This window comes from Mesoplodon bidens (genome assembly GCF_964165515.1).
Source record: "Mesoplodon bidens genome assembly, chromosome: 11".
NCBI classification, from domain to species: domain Eukaryota; kingdom Metazoa; phylum Chordata; class Mammalia; order Artiodactyla; family Ziphiidae; genus Mesoplodon; species Mesoplodon bidens.
In genome coordinates this window covers 25,012,581-25,038,150 of record NC_138167.1, presented here as the reverse complement: position 1 = coordinate 25,038,150, position 25,570 = coordinate 25,012,581, and the positions used below count along the sequence as shown (strand labels likewise).

The 25,570-nt window shown below is 34.2% G+C and overlaps 1 protein-coding gene across 2 annotated transcripts in view; it reads left to right on the top strand.

The window, feature by feature from the left end:
• The window catches only part of IPO8 (importin 8), a 68,824-nt gene that overhangs the window by 12,517 nt on the left and 30,737 nt on the right, over positions 1-25,570 (top strand). For both annotated transcript variants that reach the window (XM_081250089.1, XM_081250090.1), the window contains exons 4-17: positions 899-1,057; positions 2,053-2,209; positions 6,956-7,045; positions 8,555-8,649; positions 9,093-9,177; positions 11,485-11,619; positions 13,278-13,377; positions 15,656-15,732; positions 16,020-16,136; positions 17,298-17,387; positions 18,688-18,853; positions 19,903-20,063; positions 20,893-21,018; positions 22,963-23,029. In XM_081250089.1, coding sequence (XP_081106215.1) covers positions 899-1,057; positions 2,053-2,209; positions 6,956-7,045; positions 8,555-8,649; positions 9,093-9,177; positions 11,485-11,619; positions 13,278-13,377; positions 15,656-15,732; positions 16,020-16,136; positions 17,298-17,387; positions 18,688-18,853; positions 19,903-20,063; positions 20,893-21,018; positions 22,963-23,029 — 1,625 coding nt within the window. The remainder of the gene's footprint in view (positions 1-898; positions 1,058-2,052; positions 2,210-6,955; positions 7,046-8,554; positions 8,650-9,092; positions 9,178-11,484; positions 11,620-13,277; positions 13,378-15,655; positions 15,733-16,019; positions 16,137-17,297; positions 17,388-18,687; positions 18,854-19,902; positions 20,064-20,892; positions 21,019-22,962; positions 23,030-25,570) is intronic.

Here is a 25,570-nt window from a genome sequence, read left to right as displayed (position 1 = left end):
TTTCAATCCCAATTACAGTTGTATCCAATTGAGGAAATGATTACTGACCTAAGTGTTATGAGATCACATCCTTCGTAGCTTCACTTTGTGGTTTCATTAAAGAGATTTCTTCTTTTTTTTTATGTCTTTCCTGTTGCTTTTTTCTTTATTTCTTTGGAAATAGTTCTTAGCATTCCTCTTCAGGAATTGCCAGCTAATGCTTGTTACTTCATACAAAAATTAGGATCTCAGGAAGCTGTGATAGGTGCAAAATACTGTGTGACTGGGAACTGATGATGAATGGTTCCAGGCTTTGGCTCACGGAGATGTTTCCCTCTGTTATGTAGGCCTCCATTTTACCTACTTTGACCATTTTTAGGCTAAGTTTGTCCAGTTGAAATGGTAAAATACTTTTCTGGTTTTGTTTCCCCCTTAGGATATGATAACCAAAATACAAAATATAACAAGCTGGGAAATTTTACAGAGCTGGGGTAGATTCATTGTCTTTCTTTTGGAAAATTTATTATGAATTAATTTTTTATTTTTTGGTGTGGACCATTTTTAAAGTCTTTATTGAATTTGTTACAATATTGCCTCTGTTTTACGTTTTGGTTTTATGGCCACAGGGCATGTGGGATCTTAGCTCCCCGACCAGGGATCAAACCCACACCCCCTGCATTGGAAGGCGAAGTCTTAACCACTGGACCACCAGGGAAGTCCCTGTATTTATTTTTAAATTCTTTATAGGACTTTATAGGTTTTTCTTTATAGGACTGCTCTTTTTCCCTCCACCGCAGATAAGTATCTATATAATGTAGGTAAATAGGAATCAGAGTGTTTTTATGTACAATATTAGAGGTCTTTGAAGCCTGATATTTATAACTACTTAGATTTTGGACTTTTTTCCCCCACTTTATAGAGTCCAGTTAACAATGTGTCTCCGTGCCATCATTAAATATGATTTCCCTGGTCACTGGCCAGCGGTAGTCGACAAGATAGACTATTACTTGCAGTCACAGAGCAGTGGAAGCTGGCTTGGCAGTTTATTATGTCTGTATCAACTGGTGAAGACATATGAGTAAGTTGATTTCTATTGGCTGAAGATACCAGCCTCCTGTTACTTAGAAAGAATTACATTGCATAGAGGGGTCTGCTATGGGTGTTCTGCAGAATCAGGTTAGTTTGGGAAATGTTGGATTAAACACAGTTAAACATGTTTGTTTACTACAGTTTTTCAAAGAATCTTTAATCTGCTAATGTACTAATCTCTAAGTTAGTGCTTCTCAAACTTATTTGTTAGTTTCAGAGGACCATTTATTAACAGTTTTCCTTGGAAATTTTGATGGAGAGGTACCTTAACATTTGTATTTAAGTAAGCACATCATTAAGTAAACCAAACATTTACCTTTTTGGATGCAAGGTAGAAAATGTTCAAGTTTCTTTGCTAGTGACTTTCTTTTCTATAAAAGTCGCTTGGGAGGTGTGGGACTAGTGTCACATTTAATAGCATTGCTTTCTAGCTTCTAAGGGGATTGCTGCTCCTGCATGCAAAGTCCTGTAGTCTTCCTTCTAAAATGATTTTTAGAGGATATTTTAGATTTATACCTGTTAAAGTGATCTAAGAGCACCTAAATTTGTAAACTGTTTTAACTTCTCAAAGGAGGGTGGTAGATGGAGAAATGTTTTTTCCACCACATTATTTGTTATATAATAGGAATGTCTATTTGAACTGTTTATCAACTTGTATTTTATAGCAAGAACTGTGGTATGTGAAAATTAATTTAAGTACTAGAAAAATTCATGTAGGAAAGTTGCAAAACTGTCTTGGATTTTTTTGAACTAGTCTAACTCTTTCTAGAAAGATTTTAGGTATTCTGCCTAAAACAGGGATATGCTCTTTCAAAGTTCCTTTCAAGTTTATTCTAGCAAACCAAACAGAAAGTGTAAGCTAGTGTTTGGAATGTTATTGTTTTAGCTTTATATAGTTTAAAAATATTATTTTTCATTCATTGTTTATAGCTCTTTTGTAGGGGGAGAAATTATTGTTCTCTCTTTTTGTCTTTGCTCATGTAGATATAAGAAAGCAGAGGAAAGAGAACCTCTTATAGCAGCAATGCAAATATTTCTGCCTCGTATTCAGCAACACATCATGCAGCTCCTTCCTGATTCCTCACATTATTCTGTATTAATACAGAAGCAGATCCTGAAAATCTTTTATGCACTTGTGCAGGTAAGTTTCTATAGCAGAAGACAAATATGGTGCCTTGTATGACTGCCTGATACATAGAAAGTCCTCAGTAAGTGTCAGTTATTGTTAAAAATTACATATTGTATATTCTCACATGTATTTCTTTAAAAAAATCCTTATGAGAGAACAGACTTTGAGAGGTCAACTTAATTGTCCAAGGTTATATGAGTGGCAGAGCTGAGATTCAGTGTCCATATGTCTTTCGCCCCCAGTGTCTGAAGTCTGGGTGTGGAAGAAACAAGGTAGTTAACTTCCCTGAAACCCGATAATTTGACTAATCTGTCCATAGCATTCTGCCTGTAGATTAGTTATGATTATAGGAGAAGAGGAAGGAAAAGAAGAGAGTTCCTTTTTTTAATTGGGAAATCATATTGATGCTAGTTTCTTTGCATTTGACCCATTTAAAGCTAACAAACAAGATTGAGTGCCTCATTTACCTTCATTTAAAATACTTCCTTTTTCTTACCTGAAAACTATAAAGAACATGAATATGGAATGTTTTAAATATAAAAATATTTAAAATTTAATCCTCAGAAGACTTGGGTAAGTTATTTCGATCTGGGTGGAGAAAGAATAATTGTTGTCAGTTTAAACCGTTTGATGTTGAATGGATTAAGGCTTTATTTCATGCTTTCTAGTTAAATTAGTCACGGCAAGAGGGTAGTTTCATCAGGCTAGAGAGCCAAGATAGTTTGGTTTTGTTCTTGGCTTCTATCTGACTTAAGTATTTTCGTACTGTTCTAGAATATCTCACTTGAATAAAGATTTATATTTTTAGCCTCACCTTTTAAACTTTTAATAGAGACAGTCCAAGGCAGATTTTCCTTTTTTTTTTCAGCTTAGCCTTTTTTGGGTGAGAGAGAAGGGGAAAGGAGGCACATCTGAGAAAAGAGAAGATACTAGACTACTAGGAAAACATATTCCTTCACCCTCTTTTTTCTTTTTTTAAAAGTAATAAGATAGGAAGATGTATGGTGCTTTTGTTTTTGTTTTTCTGTTCAGAAATCTTCCTCAGGAGAATCACTTTGTGGCAAATATTTTTTATTCAGTGAGATGTTTTGCCATTAGATATAGTAATATCCCATTTATTTGGAGCCAGACTTCCCTTTCCCCATTGGGAGAAGCATAGCCAGGAATCAGTAAGTGAGACAGAGCCTGATGAAATAGTTTTCTTAAAGCCTCTGCTTCTACTTGGTTTGCTAAGAGAACAAAAATCTAAATTTTTTTTTTCTCAACATGTATGTGCTAAAAACCTAAAAAAACAGAAAAAAACCCTCATCATTTTAAACCATTTTAGTAATCTATTATATGCTAATACAGTAATATTCTTTAGTGGGAAATCCTGGAAGCAAATATTTAGAAGGCTTTAGGAGGCACAGTTACAGTGTTTATGTAAGTAAAAAGTGATTGTCTGACAGTTTGGGATGAGGCAGAAAAAGTTATGTTTTAAAAAGTACGATACAATGAAATTGATTTTGTCTAAGCATTTATTAAATATTGTGTACAGGGCTGTTGAATATTCCATACATATTTCAGAACTTGTTTGTCCAGAAGTGAACTCATTGTTACTTTCCCCCAGCCTTTAGCCTGCTCCTCCTATGTTCCCCATCGTAAAGCCAACTGACTCCCCACTGCATTTAGAACAAAGTGTTAACTTTTTCCCATGGCCTATAAAACCCTTCATCTCTTGCCTCATCTTATACCATACTTAGCTTTAGCTTTGTTCTTTGCACTCCAGCCATATGGAAATTCTTTCAGCTTCATGAGCAGATCATGTCCTCTGTCACTTCTGAGCCTTTAAGGCACCGTGTTTCTGCCTGGAGCATTCTCCTTCCCCTTTATGCCCTGGTCAACTTGTGCTCCTCCAGGTCTTGGCTTGCATATGACTTCTTCCAGGAAGTTGTCTCTGATAGTAGCAGGCTGCATTAGGTGGTCCTCACGGGTGCCCTTATCAACATTATACTGCTTTTATCTGTATTATTTATCATACCATATTGTAATTCCTTGTTTAAATGTGTTCCCCCACCCCCCGCCCAACTAGACTGTGAGCTTTACTTAACATTATGTCCTTAGTGTGTAGTAGGTTTTGGACTCCATGGATGCAGAGGTGCTATGCCTCGTCTCCTGTAGCTCAAGGTGTAGTAGGGGTGGGGTTGCACACAGTAATACAGTGGACTGTGATTTCATGCCACAGTGTAGAGGAAAGTAATTGAAAAAATGTTTCTTGAATGTTTCATGACGTAAAGATTTTCATTAAAGTCATTAAAATGAGTTTCCACCACAAAAAAATATAATTATGGGAGGAGAAATTAAGGAAACACCCCTATTTACAATTGCATCAAAAAGAGTAAAATACCTAGGAATAAACTTAACCAAGGAGGTAAAAAACCTATACTCTGAAAACTATAAAACATTGACGAAGGAATTTAAAAACAATACAAAGAAATGGAAAGATATTCTGTGTTCTTGGATTGGAATAATTAATATTGTAAAAATGTCCATATTACCTAAAGCAATCTATAGATTTAATGCAATCTCTATCAAAATACTGATGACATTTTTCATAGAACTAGAACAAATAATTTACAAAAGACCCTGATTTGCCAAAGCAATCTTGAGAAAAAAGAACAAACCTGGAGATATAATGCTCCCTGACTTCAGACTATACTACAGAGACACAGTAATCAAAACAGCATGGTACTGGCACAAAAACAAGCATATAGATCAGTGGAACGGAACAGAGAGCTCAGAAATACACCCACACACCTATGGTCAATTAATCCATGACAAAGGAGGCAAGAATATACAATGGAGAAAAGACAGTCTCTTCAGTAAGTGGTGGTGGGAAAACTGGACAGCTACATGTAAATGAACGAGATTAGAACATTTCCTCACACCATATACAAAAATAAACTGAAAATGGATTAAGATTTGGAAACCATAAAACTCCTAGAAGAGAAAATAGGGAGAAAACTCTTAGACATAAATCATAGCAATTTTTTTTGATCTGTCTCCTAAGGCAAGGAAATAAAAGCAGAAATAAAGTGGGACCTAATTAAACTTAAAAGCTTTTTCACAGCAGAGGAAATCATTGACAAAACAAAAAAGACAACCTACTAAATGGGAGAAAATATTTGCAAAGGATATGACCAATAAGGGGTTAATATCCAAAATATTATAAACAGCTCATACAACTCAATATCAAAAAAACAACCGAATTAAAAAATAGGCAGGAGACCTGAATAGACATTTATCCAAAGAAGACATACAGGTGGCCAACAGGCACATGAAAAGATGCTGAACATCACTAATTATCAGAGAAATGCAAATCAAAACCACTGGTCAGAATAGCTATCATCAAAAAGTCTACAAATAACAAATGTTGGCAAGGATGTGGAGAAAAGGGAATCCTCGTACATGTTGGTGGGAATGTAAATTGGTACAGCCATTATGGAAAGCAGTATGGAGGTTCCTGAAAAAACTAAAAACAGAACCACCACATGATCCAGCAATTCTACTGCTGGGTATATATCTGGAAAAAAATGAAAACACTAATTTGAAAAGATACATGCACCCCAATGTTCATAGCAGTATTATTTACAGTAGACAAAATATGGGAGCAACCTAAGTGTCCATCGATAGATGAATAGATAAAGAGGTGGTGTGTGTATCTACATATACACAATGGAATATTACTCAACCATAAAAAGAATGAAATTCTGCCATTTGCAACAATGTGGGTGGACTTAGTGAAATAAGTCAAAGAAAGACAAATACTCTTATCACTTATATGTGCAGTCTAAAAAAATAAAACAAATGAATGTATATAACAAAACAGAAACAGATTTACAGTTATAGACAACAAACTAATGGTTAACAGTGAGGAGAGGGAGGTGGGGAGGTGGGGAGGGTTGAGATAAGGGTATGGGATTAGGAGACACTAACTACTATGTATAAAATAAATAAGTAACAAGGATGTATTGTACAGCACAGGGAAATATAGCCATTATTTTGTAATAACTTTAAATGGAGTATAGTCTATAAAAATACTGAATCACTCATATACCCGAAACTAATATAATATTTTAAATGAATTATACTTCAAAAATAAAAAGATAATTTTATGAGGTAATGGAGGTATTGACTAACCTTATTGTGATAGTAATTTCATAATGTATATGTGTATCAAATCGTCCTGTTGTATACCTTAAACATACATAGTATTATATATCAATTATATCTCAATAAAGCTGGAAAAATGAAAAGTTTGACACACAAAGGGGTAAATGGTAAAAAATCACTTATCTAGAATCTCATGTTGAACAAATGATGCCTTACTGTATTATTATTATTTTTTACTTAAAAGTGTAGCTTAGGGACTTCCATGGCAGTCCAGTGGTTAAGGCTCCACGCTCTGAATGCAGGGGGCACAGGTTCGGTCCCTGGTCAGGGAACTAAGACCCCTTGTGCTGCACAGTGCGGCCAAAAAAAAAAAAAGCCTAGAGAAATAATTCATGGCATGTATATTTTCTAGATTTAAAAAATTTAATTTACATACATATGTTTATAGAGCTGTTTTAAGTTAATTTTAGGTTGAACCACCTGAAATTACTAATTTCATGGTCAGGTGTTAACCATTTCATATATTTCAACCTTTCAATATAGATAAATTGCTGATTTTTTAGAGGGGAGGAATTATTGTCTGATGTTGTTGTCCTTTGTTTTCAGTATGCATTGCCTCTTCAGCTGGTGAATAACCAAACCATGACAGCGTGGATGGAGATCTTCCGAACTATCATTGACAGGACTGTTCCACCTGTAAGAAAGGGCTTCTGTTCGTAAGAAGAATAGGGAAAACTTGGGTTTGGGTTATTTGTGATAGATTGATTTTTTATACCAGCCTGCTATTTAGAAAAAAAAAATTACTACTGTAATAAAAGTAATTAATGATACATACTCATTTTTAGAAAGTTCAGATAAACAAAATTAATAAAATAATAACTATTTAATTCTACTAAAATGATAACCATCTTTAAAACTTGGTATTTATTCCTCTTGTCTTTTTTTCTCTGCATTTATATACAACCATATTTTTTTTCTTTCTACAAAAAATATTACAGAATCTTTATAGGAAGAAGTGATTAAAAAGGGTATGCTGACAAAATCTTATTAAAAAGTAATTTAAAAGGGTATACAGAAAAAGAAGCATTAATAAAATTTGTCAGGAGGAGCAATCATATTTTATTTGTAAAAATGGTATAGATAGGTACTGTTTTGAAGTTCATTTTTCACTTAAAATCTATTGTAAATATTTTGTATGATTATGAAGTTTTTTACATTGTGTCATTTTTGTTGAATGCTTCATTTGCTAGATATTTAGGTTGTTTTAGTTTTTTAGTGTTTTAACTATAAGGATGTAGTTAAATTTTTATGCACATACATGATTATTTTGTTTGGATAACCTCTTAGCCGTGTTTAAGGCTTTGACAGATCTTTAATTAATTAATTAGTTAATCAATTAATTGAAGTATAGTTGATATACAATATTATATGTTTCAGGAGTACAGCGTAGTGATTCAGTATTTTTATAGGTTATACTCCATTAAAAGTTATTAGAAAGTAATGGCTATAATTCCCTGTGCAAGACTTTGACAGACCTTGTAAACGGCTTTCCAGAAACAGTGCACTGGCTTATACTTTAATAAGCAGTGACTGAGAGTGTCTGTTTTGTTAAATTCTAAGTTTGCCGGTTTGATAGGTGAAAGATGGTGTCTCATTTTTATCTGTAGTAACAGTGATACTATATTTCATCTATCAAATTAACTCAAATAATCAAATAAACTAAATTAAAATATATCAAATATTTAAAATTTTGAGCTTGTCTCCAAATGTGCAGTATTCCTTCCTTTGCCCATATCTTGGGACAAATTATGTTGAGGTTTAGTTTATACACATAAATACACAGAGCTTAGTGAACAGTTCAGTGAATTCTGACAAACATACACTTGTGTTACTATCACCCAGATCAAGAACTTTTCTGGCATCTCAGAGAGTTTCCTTGAGGGATATGGTATTTTGTGTTTTGTTTTCTACTTATTTGGGCCTTTTAAAGATAGAAGATAAAAACAACAGCACTGGTTGGTTGAAATTTGCTTTGCTTGTTTAATTCCTACCTAGCAATCTATAAAGTAAGAATTTGCATTTGTTTGGCAGTCTGAATTCACATTTAATATTACTTAATTTGTATCAATATTTATTCTGCCTTTGTTAGTCACACAAACCTTTTCATTATGTGGGAATTTTATCTGGGTGTTTTTGTCCTCCTAGGAGACTCTGCAGATTGATGAGGATGATAGACCAGAATTAGTCTGGTGGAAGTGTAAGAAGTGGGCATTACACATTGTAGCTCGTCTCTTTGAACGGTAATTCTGGTTATTAGATTTACAATCTATGGTTAGTATCTCAGTATTGGATATAATAAAATTGAATAGGTCCCTTTATGCTCTACAGTTTATGATTATTTTTCTTTAGAGCAACAGAGGGCAAAAAGTCACCCTCTGCTTTGTTTTAAAGCAGGCTTAACTGTGATCATTGGCTTTGAGATCATAGTGAGGTGAACAGTCTTCTCTGAACCTTTCTATTCTTTGTAAAAAGGATCGAGAAATGATATTTCTGTCTGAAATTTTAAGTATGGCCTGGAGTCTAAGTACAGCTTATCATAATTTCATTTTGGGGCTTGTGAAAAAAGGTAAAACGTTAGTTTTCTGTCCCAATAGAGTACATCTTTCAACAAGTATTTAAACTGGTGAGCGTGCTTTGTTTCTAAAGTTTGCAGTATTTAAACATTTTCTCTTTGTATTTTAAGATATGGAAGCCCAGGAAATGTCACAAAAGAATACTTTGAATTTTCTGAATTCTTTTTGAAAACGTATGCAGTGGGAATTCAGCAGGTAATAAACTTACATTTTTTAAATAGAAGGATGGTTACTACTGAAAGTAGTTAAGTCACTTCTATCCATTTAAAAGTAGTTTACAAACATGTTAATTAATACGTATTTATAGGGGATGAAATGGCAGCTCTGGGAATCTAATACAGTGCAGTTTTAGAACCAAATGTCCTAGGGTAGCTACTGCAAGAATGTCCCTTCTAGACTCCTAGATGCTGGACTGAAACCTTTCAAGTCTGTTGATTGATACTTGTGTAGCAGTCGCCAGTATTAGATCAGGTTCTTCAGTTAACTTCCTGACCTCACATGAGTTTCTTACCCTCTATTTGTTGGAGCCCCACCTCTTTGTTCTAAGCTTTTATATCAGAAGATTTAGGTAATAGGAATTGATCTATTTCAAGAGGAGTTGAGCTCAGAAGTTAAGACTTTCAGCTGAGAACTCACACATTTTTGTGGAAGTTTGGGAACCATTTTGTACAGTGAAAACTAGGAGTTCTTGAGAAATAATCCAAGCTGATATTAATATTTACAAACTACAAAGGATAGATGGGTGTGAAGACTATCTGTATTGCCATTTGAATCATGAAATTTTTCTATTTCAACAAATGAAATTCAGTAATGATTGAGCATTGGCTGTGTCAGGGCTATATTAAGGAAGCAAAGATTAATCAGACATAGTAAAAGGCTTTCATGATACAAAGGGTGTTTCTAGATTTTTATAAATCTATGCAGATTAGTCTTCTTTACTGTCAATGATAGAAAGTTCAAGTCTTAGATAGAATACTTCCTTTTATGGATTATCATTTTGACTAGTATCATTTTATGGATTATCATTTCTAAAAATTACCTTGCAACAATTCAGGAAAGCTATGGCTATAATTTTCTCACAGATTATTTTGTTGGCCCATGAGAAAGTCTGTAGGGAAAATTGGTGAGTGATGAATAAAATTATATATTCAGCCATTCATTTTGGATACTAGGATAATCAGGGAGCTGTTTAGCTCTGTCTTCTGCTGTCTCTGTCTTTCCATGGCTGTTAAACCCCAGTAAGCATCCTAAAGTTGATGCCCTCTTCTAGTGTGTTCAGTAGAGGTTTTCCAGTGTCACATAAACATGTATGTACACACACATTTAAATTTCATGCTGTGGCATCCATGTCATAAACTGTTAGAACCTTGGTCATTTAAGGTATATATTCCTGATATTTTTAAAAGTTTTTTTTTTTTAATCAAAAACTGTTCTCTTCTTTACTATTGTGTCTCATCTGCGACCACCTCCACTTTGTGTGAACAGCAACTGTATTAGGAAGAACTGTGTTTAGTAGCATCCATTTTTAGCCCGCATTGCAGAAGGAGTTTCTAGGTGATAGTAGGACTTCTGACAAATTTTATAAACCTGAACTTTATATAACTTGAACTGAATTCATGTTCTGAATTTATAAATTCTGTACATGTTTTAAAAGAACCCCTTTTATTTATTCAGCAGTTCAGTGATAAGCTTGCTGTAGTGAAGGGCTCTGGAGATCAGGAATTGGAAGACTTGGACCGTGTTGTAGTGCAGCCTCTGACTGCGTGTCCTTGGGTCCTCACAGCTGCTTTGGGCATGGTTCTTTCCTTAGAAACAATCTTTTTTAAAAAAATCAATATTTAAAAAAATAACTTCTCAGTTTTGTGGTATTTCTACAAAGACTTTCCGTGGTCTGAGATTATAAAATAAAAAATTTCCACACTCTTTTTTAGTTACTCTGTGGTTTCATTTTTTGTTGCTGTTGAAATATTTCCCTATCTGGAATTTATTTAGGTGTGAAGTTTAGTTAGGGAGCCACCTTAATTTTTTTCAGAGGGCTAGTCAGCTGTTCCAATACTGTTTTTTGTATAACTTACTGTTTCCCTTCCAGTTGAAATGCACCTTTGTCAAATATTAAAATATGTTTATGGTGTCTCTTGCTATATGGATGTTTTCAGTGTTCACTTAGTCAAGTCTGTTATTATTTGACAGGAGTCTTAATTTATTTGAAGAGCTAGTATGTGGAATAGTGTATAGACTTCTTTTGAGTAGTTCCACAGGTTAGAAGCAGGATAAATGGCTGAAAATCACAGTGAGACACCCTTCAGTTCAATATCACAAGGACCTATCTAAGAATTAAAACAGCTCGTGTGCTTTCTCACAAAATATTTACTTCTCTAAAAATCTGTTAACTTTTATCTCTATGACCTCTGCGTTGGTTTTATGTCATGCCTAAAATGCCCATCCTGTTAACTTCAAAATTGTTTATGTTTTCCTATGTTTTCTCTTCTTATTTTCCTGTAGGTACTACTAAAAATTTTAGACCAGTATAGGCAGAAAGAGTATGTAGCTCCCCGTGTTCTTCAGCAAGCATTCAACTATCTCAACCAAGGCGTTGTTCATTCTGTAACCTGGAAGCAGATGAAGCCGCACATACAGGTTAGTGTCAGGGAGCGGCTCTCGGAAATCATTCTCTGGTTATATTTTCTGGACAGGGTAAGTGTTAACTAATCCCATATTTTGTATTTAATATGTTTTTGTTTCCATTAATAATTTCAAATGAATGCAGTCTTATATCTGATATGAAGGACCTGGAAATTTAAGTATTTGAGAAGAGTGAAGTTTTCAAGCTGTATGAATTGGAAGACTTGGATTTAGTTAATCTAGCTTGGAATCTTATTTAGCCTCTGTTTCTCCTCTGTTAGGTCAGATAATATTTTTCTACCCTTTTTACCTAAAGGTTGCTAAGATCAAATGAGGTATTTTGTATGATAGCATTTTGAAAACAGTCCCCAGGGCTCTACTAAGGTAGTGTTATTTTGCAGGAAATGCCGCCTGATACCTGACCATTTTCTTTTGTAGCTATGAGCGAACAAGGTTTTTATTTCTCTTTTTGGATTGTTAAATTCTATAAAAGAAGTTAAAGTTTTCGGTTTTTATATCAGTTGTGTACTTAAAGGTAGAATCAGCATTGTTATTAAAGAATAAATCAGAATGAAAAATTATGGACCATTAATAAATTAATATTTACATACAGATAATTTTGGGTAATTCAAAGATGTTAGGAATGGAATTTTTTCCTCTCAGTCTATGAATTCTTAAATTCTGTAATCTCTAAGATGGTATCTAAAAAGTAAAGCAATTCTTTTACTTTGTCTTTGGTGTCTAGGATAGAATTTGTTTAGTGTTATCTTATTATAGGTCTTATAGATATTAGATCTTTTGCATTGTTTTCTGTGGACATTTTAATAATGTTTGCCTAATTCCCTTGATCAAATAGTGATTGGTTCTTTGCAATTAATAAAGATACAGATTTCATTTTATTTACTGTGTGCCTGTAAAGTAAGGGTGAACTGTGATAGCATTTTTTTCTACTTGATGCCTTTGGCCTTATTTTTACATGGCTGTAATGTAGCAGTAAGAAAACTCTGATTATTAGGCTGAATTTTTTTCTCTTAGAATTACTTAATTTGGAAGAAGTGATAGGAGATAATTTTGTTCTTACATATGTAATTGTTAGAGCACGGAAGGGCTTGGTAGAGCATTAGCGGCAGTGAACATAGAGGCTGTTAGATGTGATTTTTTCCCCCCACTGAAGCCTGCACTTGTAGGGTAGGAAATTAAGTTGTTGAAAATGAAAAAAGAAGAAAATGTTAATGTTGTTGAAATATTGACATTTAGGATCAAAATGGAAATGTAAAAATGTTCACAATAAGTAATATAATAGTAAATATAAACTTGGTTTGACATTTATTTCTCTTCCTTAACGAATCAAGGTATGTTTAGGTATGTTTAATATTGATAGTAAGACTTTATTATCCCCGCTCTTGCCTCAAAGAAGAGCATTCACCTCGTTCTCTGTACCTTTAATCAGTTGTTGTTTAAAAACAAGCTTATGTTTAACTTCTTCTGCCCCCGCCTCTACCCCTTACCCCCAAGGCTTTTGCTTTCCTGCTTTCACTTTAGCCAATGCAAACTTAACAGAAAGATTAATATAACAGTTTGGAAAACTAACTTCATGAAGGCTTTCATTATTGGTGTTCCCCAAATGTGAATAGTCTATACCCATTTGTTGTTTTGTTTTTTTCTCTTGTTAGAATATCTCTGAAGATGTGATTTTTTCTGTGATGTGTTATAAAGATGAAGATGAAGAGCTGTGGCAGGAAGATCCATATGAGTATATAAGGATGAAATTTGGTAATGGCGATGATTTTGGTCCTCCTCAGTTCCTGGCTCCGTAAAGTAATAGAACTAAATGTATACTTTTAAGCAGATTTTACTACTTTGTTAAATTCCCAGAGTTCTGCTTTTCACGATAAACTCTGAAACTCGTGAGAGTTTGATGTTCTGTTGAACCGATGGACTTGAGATGAAAAGCTGCTTTATTTGTCCATCCCTATCATCGGTGCTGAAGCAGTCATGGAGCCATCTGTGTATAACTCTTTCTGTTGTGATGCTGATCTGCAGGGACCCATTCCTTTCTGTGCCTTTGGGATACCTATTTGTAGATTGGGTTGTTCTCAGTCTGGGAGGTCCTTTGCATTTCTGCATATTTTAGGAGCACCCCAATTTAGTTTGCATCCTTAACCTAGGGGCTGAGTATTCCACAGGGGAATGAGATTACTTCTGATGACCCCACTGTGTGGCCCATTTCTCTGTGAGTCCTTTTAGCCTTGCATCATCCAGGAAGCTGTTGAATTGTGTAGGTTGCCTAAGTTCATTCCCTTTTGTCACCAGTTTGAATTAAGCACTTCCTGGAGTACTCAGGCACTTAGCCTAGGAAGATGTTACTTGTGTACCTCTGTTCCTCCCACGGTGATGAGGCTCTCTGAGGGCAGGGACTTTATCTCACTTGCTTTAGTTTGCATTCTCCATCCCTTCTACACCCCTACATTCCTCTGCAAGTTCTTGGCCCTGGTCTGCCTTCAGAGAATGTTGAAACAAATAGTTGATAAGACTCGCACTGCCCAAGGCATGCTGAAGGTACTGTGACCACAGTGCTTTCCCCTCGTTGGGCCATATGTCTCTAGTTACTTGAGTTAAGCCTACTAATATAGATGCTAGATTATTGGGCTATGTTGTTTTCACAGTGCTTTGTGTTTAGATTCTTTGATTCAGTAAGTGAGGAAGTGCCTCTTTCCTTTGGAGACAAAGTACAGGAAAAGCAAGTGAATGAGAAACAATATTTACCACTGCTTTATCCTTCCATTCTATCATTTCTATTTGAAAATCATTGTACATATGCATGATTTATTAATTCCCCTTCCTAATGTTTTTGTTTTCCTAGTTTGCTTTGACAGAGCAGAATGATTAACTGGTCTTTCTTCTGTCTTTTTTAAGGCATTTTTTTAGTGTCTGGCTTTTCTGTGATACCTGTTTTTATAATGTGCAGTGTATTTGTTTAACTTTCAGAGGGCTATCATTATTTTACTTATTCTTCATATCAAATAAGAAAGTATCTCAGTTTTTAGAAAATAAAATAGTTAAGAGCTGTGTGTGTTGATTGATAGAATTTACATTTTATTGATTAAAAGAGAATATGGATAATTCAAGACTAGCTAAAGTGCCTTTTTTCCTTAATCATTTCCTTCTGTAGAATGCAGTGGGTATTACTTAATTTGTGTATTTTACTTTTAGATAACTACTGGGGAGAATAATTACGTTATTAGTTTTCTTTTTATATTTTTGTCATGTGCAGTTATTTATATTAACAAAATACTCTTGTCTAAGTGTACTGACTGATATTAATAATGGTATTTTTAGATTTGGTAAAAACTGAAGGAGCTCAGGCTTTGATGTTAAGACGGCCTGGATGTGAATGCTGGCCTGGTTGCTTACTCACTGTGTGACTGTGGGCAAATTACTTAACCTCTCTGAGATGGAGTGTTTTCAGCTATAATATCTTGTGTGTGTATGAGTCTCTATATCTGTATTATCAGTTTGTTTCTTTCTCTTACTACGTAAGCTCCATGAGAAGCTTTTTTGTTTGATATTTGTATCCCCAGAGCTTAGAACAGTGCCTGGCACATAGTAAGCACTAAATAAATTTTTATTGTTTTTTGATAGAGGTAAAGCATTTTTCCTGTCCTCAGTGAAACAGGTATACCTAATATGTATTGTTTGTTTTAATAAGATTATTTAAAAGGGCAACCTTTTAAGTAACTATTTAAGTATTTTAATAAACATTTGATGTTTATTTTAATAAGTATCAAATAAAATTTAAATATTTAATAAATAACATTTAATTTAAATATTTAATAACTATTTAAATATTTTAAAAACATTTAAAATAAATATTTGATAAATATTGTGCATGAGAGCAGTGATGATATATCTTTAGCTTTTTTATGCTGTAGACCAGTGTTATATGTTGACTGTTTTATTTCTTGGTTTTGGAATGGTGGTCAATAAGGTTTAAAATCTATAATAAGTAGTTGTATTTTTGCTAACATGGTTTAAACTTTTAAAATCTTAGATATTTTCGAAGATTATGCTTCTCCCACCACAGCAGCCCAGACTCTCTTATATACTGCTGCAAAGAAAAGAAAAGAGGTATATAGTTATTCTTTCTAAATACAAAACTGAAAGGTGGCCTGTGTTCATTTGACACTCTAATGAATGCCCCTAGTATTTGAAAAATTATGTTAGTAGTTATAATCTGTTACTTTAAAAATATTTTTCTGTCCTTGTAAGGGAAAAGGAATATTTTGTTTTCTTATAATTGCTTGATAGCACACAATAAAATGGCTTTATTTTTGAAAATTTGTATATCATATTTAATACAATAGTAAGGCAGTAAAAGTTCATATAGACTAAAACGGTTTCTTCTGTTTCTTTAGGTGTTGCCAAAAATGATGGCATTCTGTTATCAAATCCTAACAGACCCGAACTTTGACCCTAGGAAGAAAGATGGAGCCCTGCATGTGATTGGTTCCCTAGCTGATATTTTATTGAAGGTTAAGCTACTCAAATTTAATTTACTTAATAACACTGTGTAGCAGAGGCAAATGAGAGAATATGAAAGTTATGGATAATTTAAAACTGGTGACTTTCTGCATAATTGAATTGACTAAATATTTTTCTTTCCTTAATTAAAAAAATGACTTTTTCCCATAGTTCCATTATTTATTTATTTTTTAACATCTTTATTAAAGTATAATTGCTTTACAGTGTTGTGTTAGTTTCTGCTGTATAACAAAGTGAATCAGCAATATGTATACATATATCCCCATATCCCCTCCCTCTTGCATCTCCCTCCCACCCTCCCTATCCCACCCCTCTAGGAGGTCACAGAGCCACTGAGCTGATCTCCCTGTGCTATGCGGCTGCTCCCCACTAGCTATCTCTTTTACATTTGGTAGTGTATAATGTCAGTGCTACTCTCTCACTTTGTCCCAGCTTACCCTTCCCCCTCCCTGTGTCCTCAAGTCCATTCTCTACATCTGCGTCTTTATTCCTGTCCTGGACCTAGATTCTTCAGAACCATTTTTTTTTTTTTTTAGATTCCATATATATGTGTTAGCATGTGGTATTTGTTTTTCTCTTTCAGACTTACTTCACTCTGTATGACAGAATCTAGTCCATCCACCTCACTACAAATAACTCAATTTCATTTCTTTTTATGGCGGAGTAATATTCCATTGTGTATATGTGCCACATCTTCTTTATCCATTCATCTGTCGATGGACACTTAGGTTGCTTCCATATCCTGGTTATTGTAAATAGTGCTGCAGTGAACATTGTGGTACATGTTTCTTTTTGAATTATGGTTTTCTCAGGGTATATGCCCAGTAGTGGGATTGCTGGGTCATATGGTAGCTCTAAAAAAAATGACTTTTTATTCATCACTTTTTCAATATGAAAATGTTGCTGTATAAAAAAAATGATACAAAATGACTTTAGTGTTATTTCTAGAAAGATCACTCAATATCAAATTATATCTAAAGTACTATTTCTGTCTTGTTTTAAAACATGCAATATGTAGGTAAAATGATTTTACAAAATTGTAAATAGAAGTATATTAAGTGTAAGTCATAACAAATGTATTTTATTAGGAAGTGATTTTTACATATGAAAAAGACATTGGTAAGTTAAACTTAATTTCTGTTTCCTAACAGAAGAGTTTATTCAAGGACCAAATGGAATTATTGTTGCAGAATCACGTATTTCCATTATTATTGTCTAACCTGGGATACCTTCGAGCCAGAGTAAGTTTTCCATATTTCCATTATAGTATCTCGAAATCTTCATTTGTAAGTTAATTATTGAACTAAATATTTTTGAATAAGTTGACCTTTTACCACATATTGAGGCGAAATGAAGGCAATTAGAATGTCTTTTATGGTCACATAAGCTGAATAAAGAGCAAACTAGTGAATAAAGGAATTTAATTCCAGCTCTTTTTTCCCCTAGCCTCACTTGCTGCATATGCAAAACATTCAGTGAGAGGGATGATGTTACAGCAATGGTACAATGTAAATTCATAAGCTGATTAGTGTCCAAAACAGCATGGAAATTATATTTTGGCTAAAAACTTGATTATGATTTCCAGTATAATAGTTAGGTATGCCTTAATAAAATGGAGAAAATAATAATCCATGTAAATTTATTTGTGTTCTAGGTGTATATTATTTATAGAAATAATATATTTTATGGAGAAATAAAAATAGAACTTTAATTTAAGAGCCTAGTACTTATTTTTATAACTGTATCAACCCAACAAAATGTCTTGCTATAACCAATATATGTTAAAATGCCTTGTACACTCTAAAGCATTTTATAAACAGAAGATAATAGTCACTAGGGAAATATTTGTGTGAATGTAGATTAGCGATGTGGAGGGCACACAAGTATTTTTATAAGTAGGTTGTTATTTCTGCAGACTCTGTGAATTAACTCTTGTTAAGTCTTTAGTCATTCAAATGAATTACTGTCAGTTGTGTTTTATGCACATAGAGAATTTAAAAAAATAATATGATTCTGTGGTCTAATAGTTTAAACTTCGGTAATTTATGCAAAGTTAAATTTCTTCATGTCTTGTGTGAGTGAAAAAATCAAGTTTGTTAAGCCAGTTAGTGTAAGGGAACATAATATTTCATTCATTTGTTGTGAAGACCAGTAAATTAATATCAGCATTGGTTGGTTCATAGTGCTTTTTGCATATAAATAATAAATAAGTTATGAATCATAATATTTATTAAAAGCATTGACAGGATTTCTATTTTCAGAGACACTTAAATTTGGCTCTGTTTTCTTTTTCCTGTGAATAATGATATTGCATAAAGGTAATTTAGAAGTAATAAAACTGCCTTTATTATAAGAAGTCTGGGAAATCCAGAAGTTAGCAACTAAGGCTAATATGCTTCTCTCCAAAAACAAATAAATAAACAAATAGCACTTGGTAGAATTAATGATATTTTACTTAGTAAGAAGTTCTTATATGTGTGACATTATTACATAACGCCATAATCCTAATAGTTTCCTACTAACTTTTTTCTTATAACACAGTCCTGTTGGGTACTCCATGCATTCAGTTCTTTGAAATTTCATAATGAGCTCAACCTAAGAAATGCAGTTGATCTAGCAAAGAAGAGCCTGATTGAAGATAAGGAGATGCCTGTCAAGGTTGAAGCTGCCCTTGCTCTTCAGTCATTAATTTCTAACCAGACACAAGGTAAAGACAACATTTTTAAATTAAAAAAATTTAAAATAAAAACACACCTTTTAGAGGGTGTATTTAATTTATTTTTTTGACATGGTCTTCTCAAGTAGTTTTGTTCACTTCCTTCCCTAACAAAGATGAGTCCCTAAGTCTTAAGGTTCAGGGTTTGGATTTTTGAGCTTTTGCCCCCTCAGAATTTTATAGGAGTTTATTCTTGCCACTTTTAGAAGTGTCTATTGACTGTGGTTTCCAGAAAAATTATAGATTAGAAAAGAAGTTGATGATTGGTAGATGGGGAATCAAGAGACCTGGGGGTCTAGTTTTGATTGTGCTACTACCTTGCCATGTAGATCTGGGCAAGGCACATGATCTATCAAGACTTAGATGCCGTATGTTTAAATTTAGGGGGATTGGACTAGATGGCTTTAAGATTCCTTTCAACTCTAGGATTCTATGATTCTGCTAGTTCTGAAAGTAGCAAGTATCATTTCTAGTGAGTGATAACACATATCTCACTTGTTTGTTTAGAAGAATGTTCTGTTCAAAATTCAGATAAACCTTTGAAAGTAAATTCGGCTTTATGAAGAACATGAACCTTTACCTCTATTCAACAATGTTCCAATGGAAGGACAGTAATGCATAAGCACATGTGGGGAGAAGGGTGGTTAGAGATGGGGTGGGGGAGGGAACAGACACATCAGTGTTGGGCATAGTCTTTATGTACATGATTTTTTATACTTGTATCATGATAACATTCATGTTTGATAAGTCATGCTGATGACAGAGCACATGTGTAATTAGAATTTCTCAGTGGGTGCTATCGGCATTTTGGGTAGGACATTTCTTTACTGTGCTGAACTGATTATCCCTATGTTACTCATGGGAAAATTGATACATTGGTGAACATTATTTTGGTACAGCTTTGTAACTTACTCACTGTGAAGCAAATATGTTATCTAGAAGCTATTACCCTGTGTTATTTACCTTGGGACCAAGTTACTTTCCTTCACCATTTGTCAATGGCTAATTGTTTTTACTAAGTTTGTTTTTTATTGCATTAGCTAAGGAATATATGAAGCCACACGTGAGGCCTATCATGCAGGAGCTGTTGCACATTGTTAGAGAGACAGAAAATGATGATGTAACTAATGTTATCCAGAAGATGATATGTGAATACAGTCAAGAGGTAGCCTCAATTGCTGTTGATATGACTCAACACTTGGTAAGACTGGGCAAAGTTTTATGTTAGTTGGTATAAAGGCTTTGAATAATCTAAATAAATTAAACTCCAAAATCTGGAGTTCAGTTTACATGTAATTGAAATGCTAATATAAAAATATTTGCTGTAATAATTCTGATAGTTAATAATTTTCTATATATACTTTTCAGTTTTCCTAGATTTTGGATTTATTTATTTAATGACAACCAGAAGTTAATTATTTGCTATCTGATTATAATAGCTAATATATATTCCACTTTAGTGACTAGATAAGGGAAAAATGCCTGTGTTTAAAACATGACAGATTCTATCATTGATTCACTTGGCAAAGTGCATATCTTGAAGTTTGAGCAATGCTGACATTTGGATGTGTGACATTCCCCCTTTTTTTTAAAAGAATTTATGTATTTATTTATTTATTATTTATTTTTGGCTGTGTTGGGTCTTCATTGCTGCACGCGGGCTTTCTCTAGCTGCGGCGAGTGGGGGCTACTCTTCGTTGTGGTGCGCGGGCTTCTCATTGCAGTGGCTTCTCTTGTTGCGGAGCATGGGCTCTAGGTGCGCGGGCTTCAGTAGTTGTGGCACACGGGACTCAGTAGTTGTGGCTAGGGGGCTCTAGAGTGCAGGCTCAGTAGTTGTGGCGCATGGGCTTAGTTGCTCCGCGGCAGGTGGGGTCTTCCTGGACCAGGGCTCAAGCCCGTGTCCCCTGCATTGGCAGGTGGATTCTTAACCACTACACCACCAGGGAAGCTTGACACTGCCCTTTTGCTAACTTATAGAGAAGGGCGGGTATAGCAGTACTAATTGTTGAATGTGTTTGCTGTTTTCATAGGCTGAGATATTTGGCAAAGTTCTTCAAAGTGATGAATACGAAGAAGTTGAAGACAAAACCGTAATGGCTATGGGAATTTTACATACCATTGATACTATCTTGACAGTTGTAGAAGACCATAAAGAGGTAGGATTTCTCTGTGTTTTATTATGTCATTATAGTAACTGAAATTTATATGATCACTGGTGATGAATTTTAAAGTCTTAACCTTTAAATTGCTATTTATGATGCTGGGTTTTAAAAATTACCCTCAAATTTTAAAGAAAAGTATTAAAATGATTGAAGGGAAATATTACATGTGGTTTTAAAGTATATAGTATATCTCTTTGTGCTAAGCTTAGTTCAGTTCATCACATCTGCTATGTGCCGGGCTAGGTTTCGGGGGATATCAAATTGAATAAGACTTGAGCCCTGCTTTTTGGAATCCATAGTCTGGTCTTCTTGGCAGAGAGAGACTGCCATTCAATCATGGTGGCAAATTTTAAATAATGGAACAAAATGCTGATGTAACAAATATCTGAGAATGGAAGGGAAGAAGAGCTTAAAACATCATCTTTCCTAAACTGAGTTCCAGAACAATATTGGGATAAGAATTTGTGCAAACAGTTGTTAAGCGCTCTCATATCCGTTAGCTGATAGAATGTTACTATGTCACCCTGCCATAGAGTGCGTAATGGTAGCGTCCTTTTGCAGAAGTGGAAAACAAGGTTCAGGTAGTATCAAGAGTCTGAATCATGTTCACAGAGCTAGTAAGTTGTAGATTTGGGGTTGCAGTCAATTGATATATCCTGATAATATGTCAGTTAATCCCTACCTAAAACCTGCTGCTCTCTTCCCCAAGTATTATATATTATATAGCCTCTACTTGACTGAGATTAGATTTGTGTTCATTACTTCTGTGAGCACGGTTGACTCGTTTGGCAATGATGGCAGCTCTCATTCTGTACAGTGGGACTTAGGAAGCAGGTGCTGGTTCTTTAAATAGCATTGTTAAACCCTGTGGCTCTTGACTTATCCTGTATTTATCACATACCAATGGACACTTACCAGGTTCATAAAAATGGTTCAGTTTTCTTCTCCTGGGCAGGGCTTCCTTTGCCTAAAAGGCTTAGTGTGAATTTTTTTTTCCGTATTCATTATTGTATTGTTGTGTCCTTGTTGAAACAGTATGGGCCTATCAGTAAAAGTGAGATTTCCAAGTTAAGTTACATGTATACTTAAGGATTATTCTTTTACCTTATATGTAGAACTTATATTTTAAATTTGAAGAGAACTTAGACATTGCCTTGTCAAGTTTTCCCAAATATGTGTGTGTGGAGGATGGGCAGTAGTAGAATGAGCAGCAGGGTTAGTTTGAAGACAAAACAGCATTTTATCTTTTTGTTTTAATTTTTAAATTCTTGATATTAATTTTATTTTGAATTTCACGTAAAGTTAAAGGAGCAGCATGTGACCTTATTGTGATTATCAAGGGAGGCATGGGTTAAAATTGAGGTGCACTAATCAAATCCAGCTTCCTTAACCTACAGATGAAAAAACTTAAAGCCTTCAGCTAAATGGCTTTACCAAGGTCATAGGTAACTAGAGGCAAAACAAGGACTGGAATCTTGGTCTCCTGACTACCAGTCTTATGATTTTGAACTTTGACTTACTAAAAGCAAACTTTGAAAACAAGATTTCCTTAAAAGGAATATTTACATGTGTACAAATACTTAATGTACGAAGAACAGAATTAGAAATCTGGAACAGATGCTTAGTATTTTTATGGCTTAAGCCTTCACATTGAAATCCTAAATATATTAGGAATTAATTTGGATATAAAATATGAGATAAGGAAGTAATTTAATTTGTAATTTTATTATGAATTTAACGGCCACTTCTATCATTAGTCTACTTTTCAGAATTTCCTGGTTATTCTTGCATGTTTAATTTTTCACATGAAGTTTAGAATTCTCAATTTCTCTTCTCAGAACAGTCCTGTTGGTATTTTTATTGGGATAATATTAAATTTATAGATTAAATTAAGAGTTATGATGAATTTTAAACTAAATGTTTAAAATTTGTCTTTAGGTTACTCAGCAGTTAGAGAATATCTGTCTACGGATCATTGATCTTGTTTTACAGAAACATGTAATTGGTAAGTTCAAAGGTAGAATAAAAAGGTAAATTGGGACTCTTTAAATTTGATGAAAAATGCATTTTAGCCCTTCAAATTCAACAAGATGGACAGTTTTGAGAAAGAGAGCCTTGCATTCTGTTCAATTTTTAGATATACTTCCTGATAACAGGCATCCAGATTTTCATTTAGAGGTAAGCTTAACATATCCAGTTAAGAATTTTTGGTCTTGGAGTTTTTAAAGAACAGAGTATTTAAAGTTTTTTAGAAAGGAGGAACTGGGATGAGGTTCAGGTGAGGTTACTTTAATCTGGGATTGAAAAATGTGAAATGATAGACATATATCCTATCAGAAGTGTGAATTAGTTGTTGTTCTGTTATCTGTTATGGTGCCTGACTACTGAGTAGAATCAGTAGCTAATGCTGGATGTTATACACAGATTGGAATTTGTAGAGGAGGCAACTTTTTCATAGTATCCAAGCATTTTGAAGATGCCAGCCCCAAATCTTGTGGGCATGAGGGAAATGCAACCTGTATAGTGTATAGATAGAAAGATGGAACAAAAGCATGTTACTGCCTAAGAGCAGTCGTCTCCAAACTTTTTATCATTCACACCATTAGTAAAAAATTGAGCATGTACTTCTAATGTATGTGAATAATATTTGAATACCTATTTATAGGCAATATACATGTTACTATACTACATTTATGTACATAAAAATAGAAATGTAAAAACATGAGATTAAATATAAATATATATGTATATAGCCACTAAGTGTTCTAATAACATTCTTCTCCCACCTCAGTGGATTATCCTGTACCCTGCCAAGGGCACTCCTTACTTTTGAAATAGTTGCTATAAAGCAGTAGTTCTAAGACTTAGGTGTGCATAAGAATCACTGAGGATCTAGTTAAAATGAAGATTCCTGGACCATAATTCCAGAGATTCTGATACACTCAAAAAGAGTACATTCACTTATGTCCTTATTCATGGAAGAGATTGTAACTGAAAATTCTCCATTAAAAAAATTTTTTTAAGGACTTCAAACGTGAATTTTTTTAATTGATTTACAGTATTATATTAGTTTCAGGTTTACAATGTAGTAATTTGATATTTTTATAGAATATGCTACATACAAAGTTATAAAATATTGACTGTATTCCCTGTGCTGTGCATTACATGCTTGTAACTTATTTATTTCAGGTGAAGGGGATTAAGAGATACAGATTACTAGGTATAAAATAAATAAGTTACAAGGATGTAATCTCCATTTAAATTTAAAGTAAAGTAATCTTGAGGAAAAAACTGTAAAGTAATCTTGAGGAAAAAACTGTAAAGTAATGCAAAGGGAAGTAGTTTATACCAACATTCTGTAATCTGCCTACACCAAATATTTAATTTGAGCAATTACAACATCAAGATGTTAAAAAAAGGAAAGAGGCCTATTTCTTGGGTGTGGTGGGCAGAGGAGAAAGCCATGATTTCAGCTGCCTGTCTCCTCTAATCTCATCCCTAGTCCCAGGGTGATAGCTGATCTCTCTTATGTTTTCAGCTGTGATGCACTTAATGTTAGTGGCCCTTTTTTGAACCAATATTTGGCTATGCAAGATCTCAGATTTAAAAAAAACAACAACCAAACTTGTTCTGGAAGATGTCATGGGCTGAATCTGTTAATCCAGGACCCCCGCCACAGTAGTCTGACCATGTTATGTCCATGGTCCAGTCTCTTTCCATTGTCCCACTTCTCCCTCCCTCCTTTGCCTGTTTTCACTGCTAATTTACTCATGAAGTTGATTTATTATTAGAAGCCAGGCTTAGCTGTTACTGATTTAACTGTTCTGTCTTATGCAGTAAGTCAAAGTTAGTAAAACCATCCTACCCTAATAGTCAGTCTTCTTGGTTGAGAATAAATGAAAAAAACTTCTGGTCAATTTAAGCAGAAATGGAATTTAGCGGAAGGATAGTCGTAGCACACCAAAGCAGTGGGAAGGCTGGAGTTGGCCAGAGCCAGCCAGGATTCTGCCATAATAGTGGTCTGCTTAGAAGGCCAGTGCTGCCTGGGTCAACACTTGGTCCTAGGCTGCTGCCTACCATAGTCCAGACTCCAACACAGACCCTGTCCCCCCTACCCCCACCCCCCAAAACTGGAACAGCTTTGTGCCTTCTAGTTTCTCCCTCAGGATTCAGGGTCCTGGTCTTGAGCATCTGAGTAGCCAGGTCATGCACACATGCTGTAGCTGTCAGGAATGTGAAAGGAAATATTTCTATCTTTTAGGTTTCACTTTAGGAAGAGGCATTTGCTTTCCTGAACAGAACTCTCAGAAATTTTATATTCAGACAATTGGTTGTATTTCAAGTGATTGTCTTACATAACAAATTATTTCCCAGTATCTATGATTTCCGTCTTATTTTGCTTTTGGTAAGGCATATATCTGTATTACTAGCTTTTGAATGTATTAAGTTTTAAATAATGTTACAGAAAAAAACTTTATTCAAACTTCCATGGTGAATATTAGTTCCTTTTAATAAGAAGGGAAAAAAATAATTAACTTTGAAATTA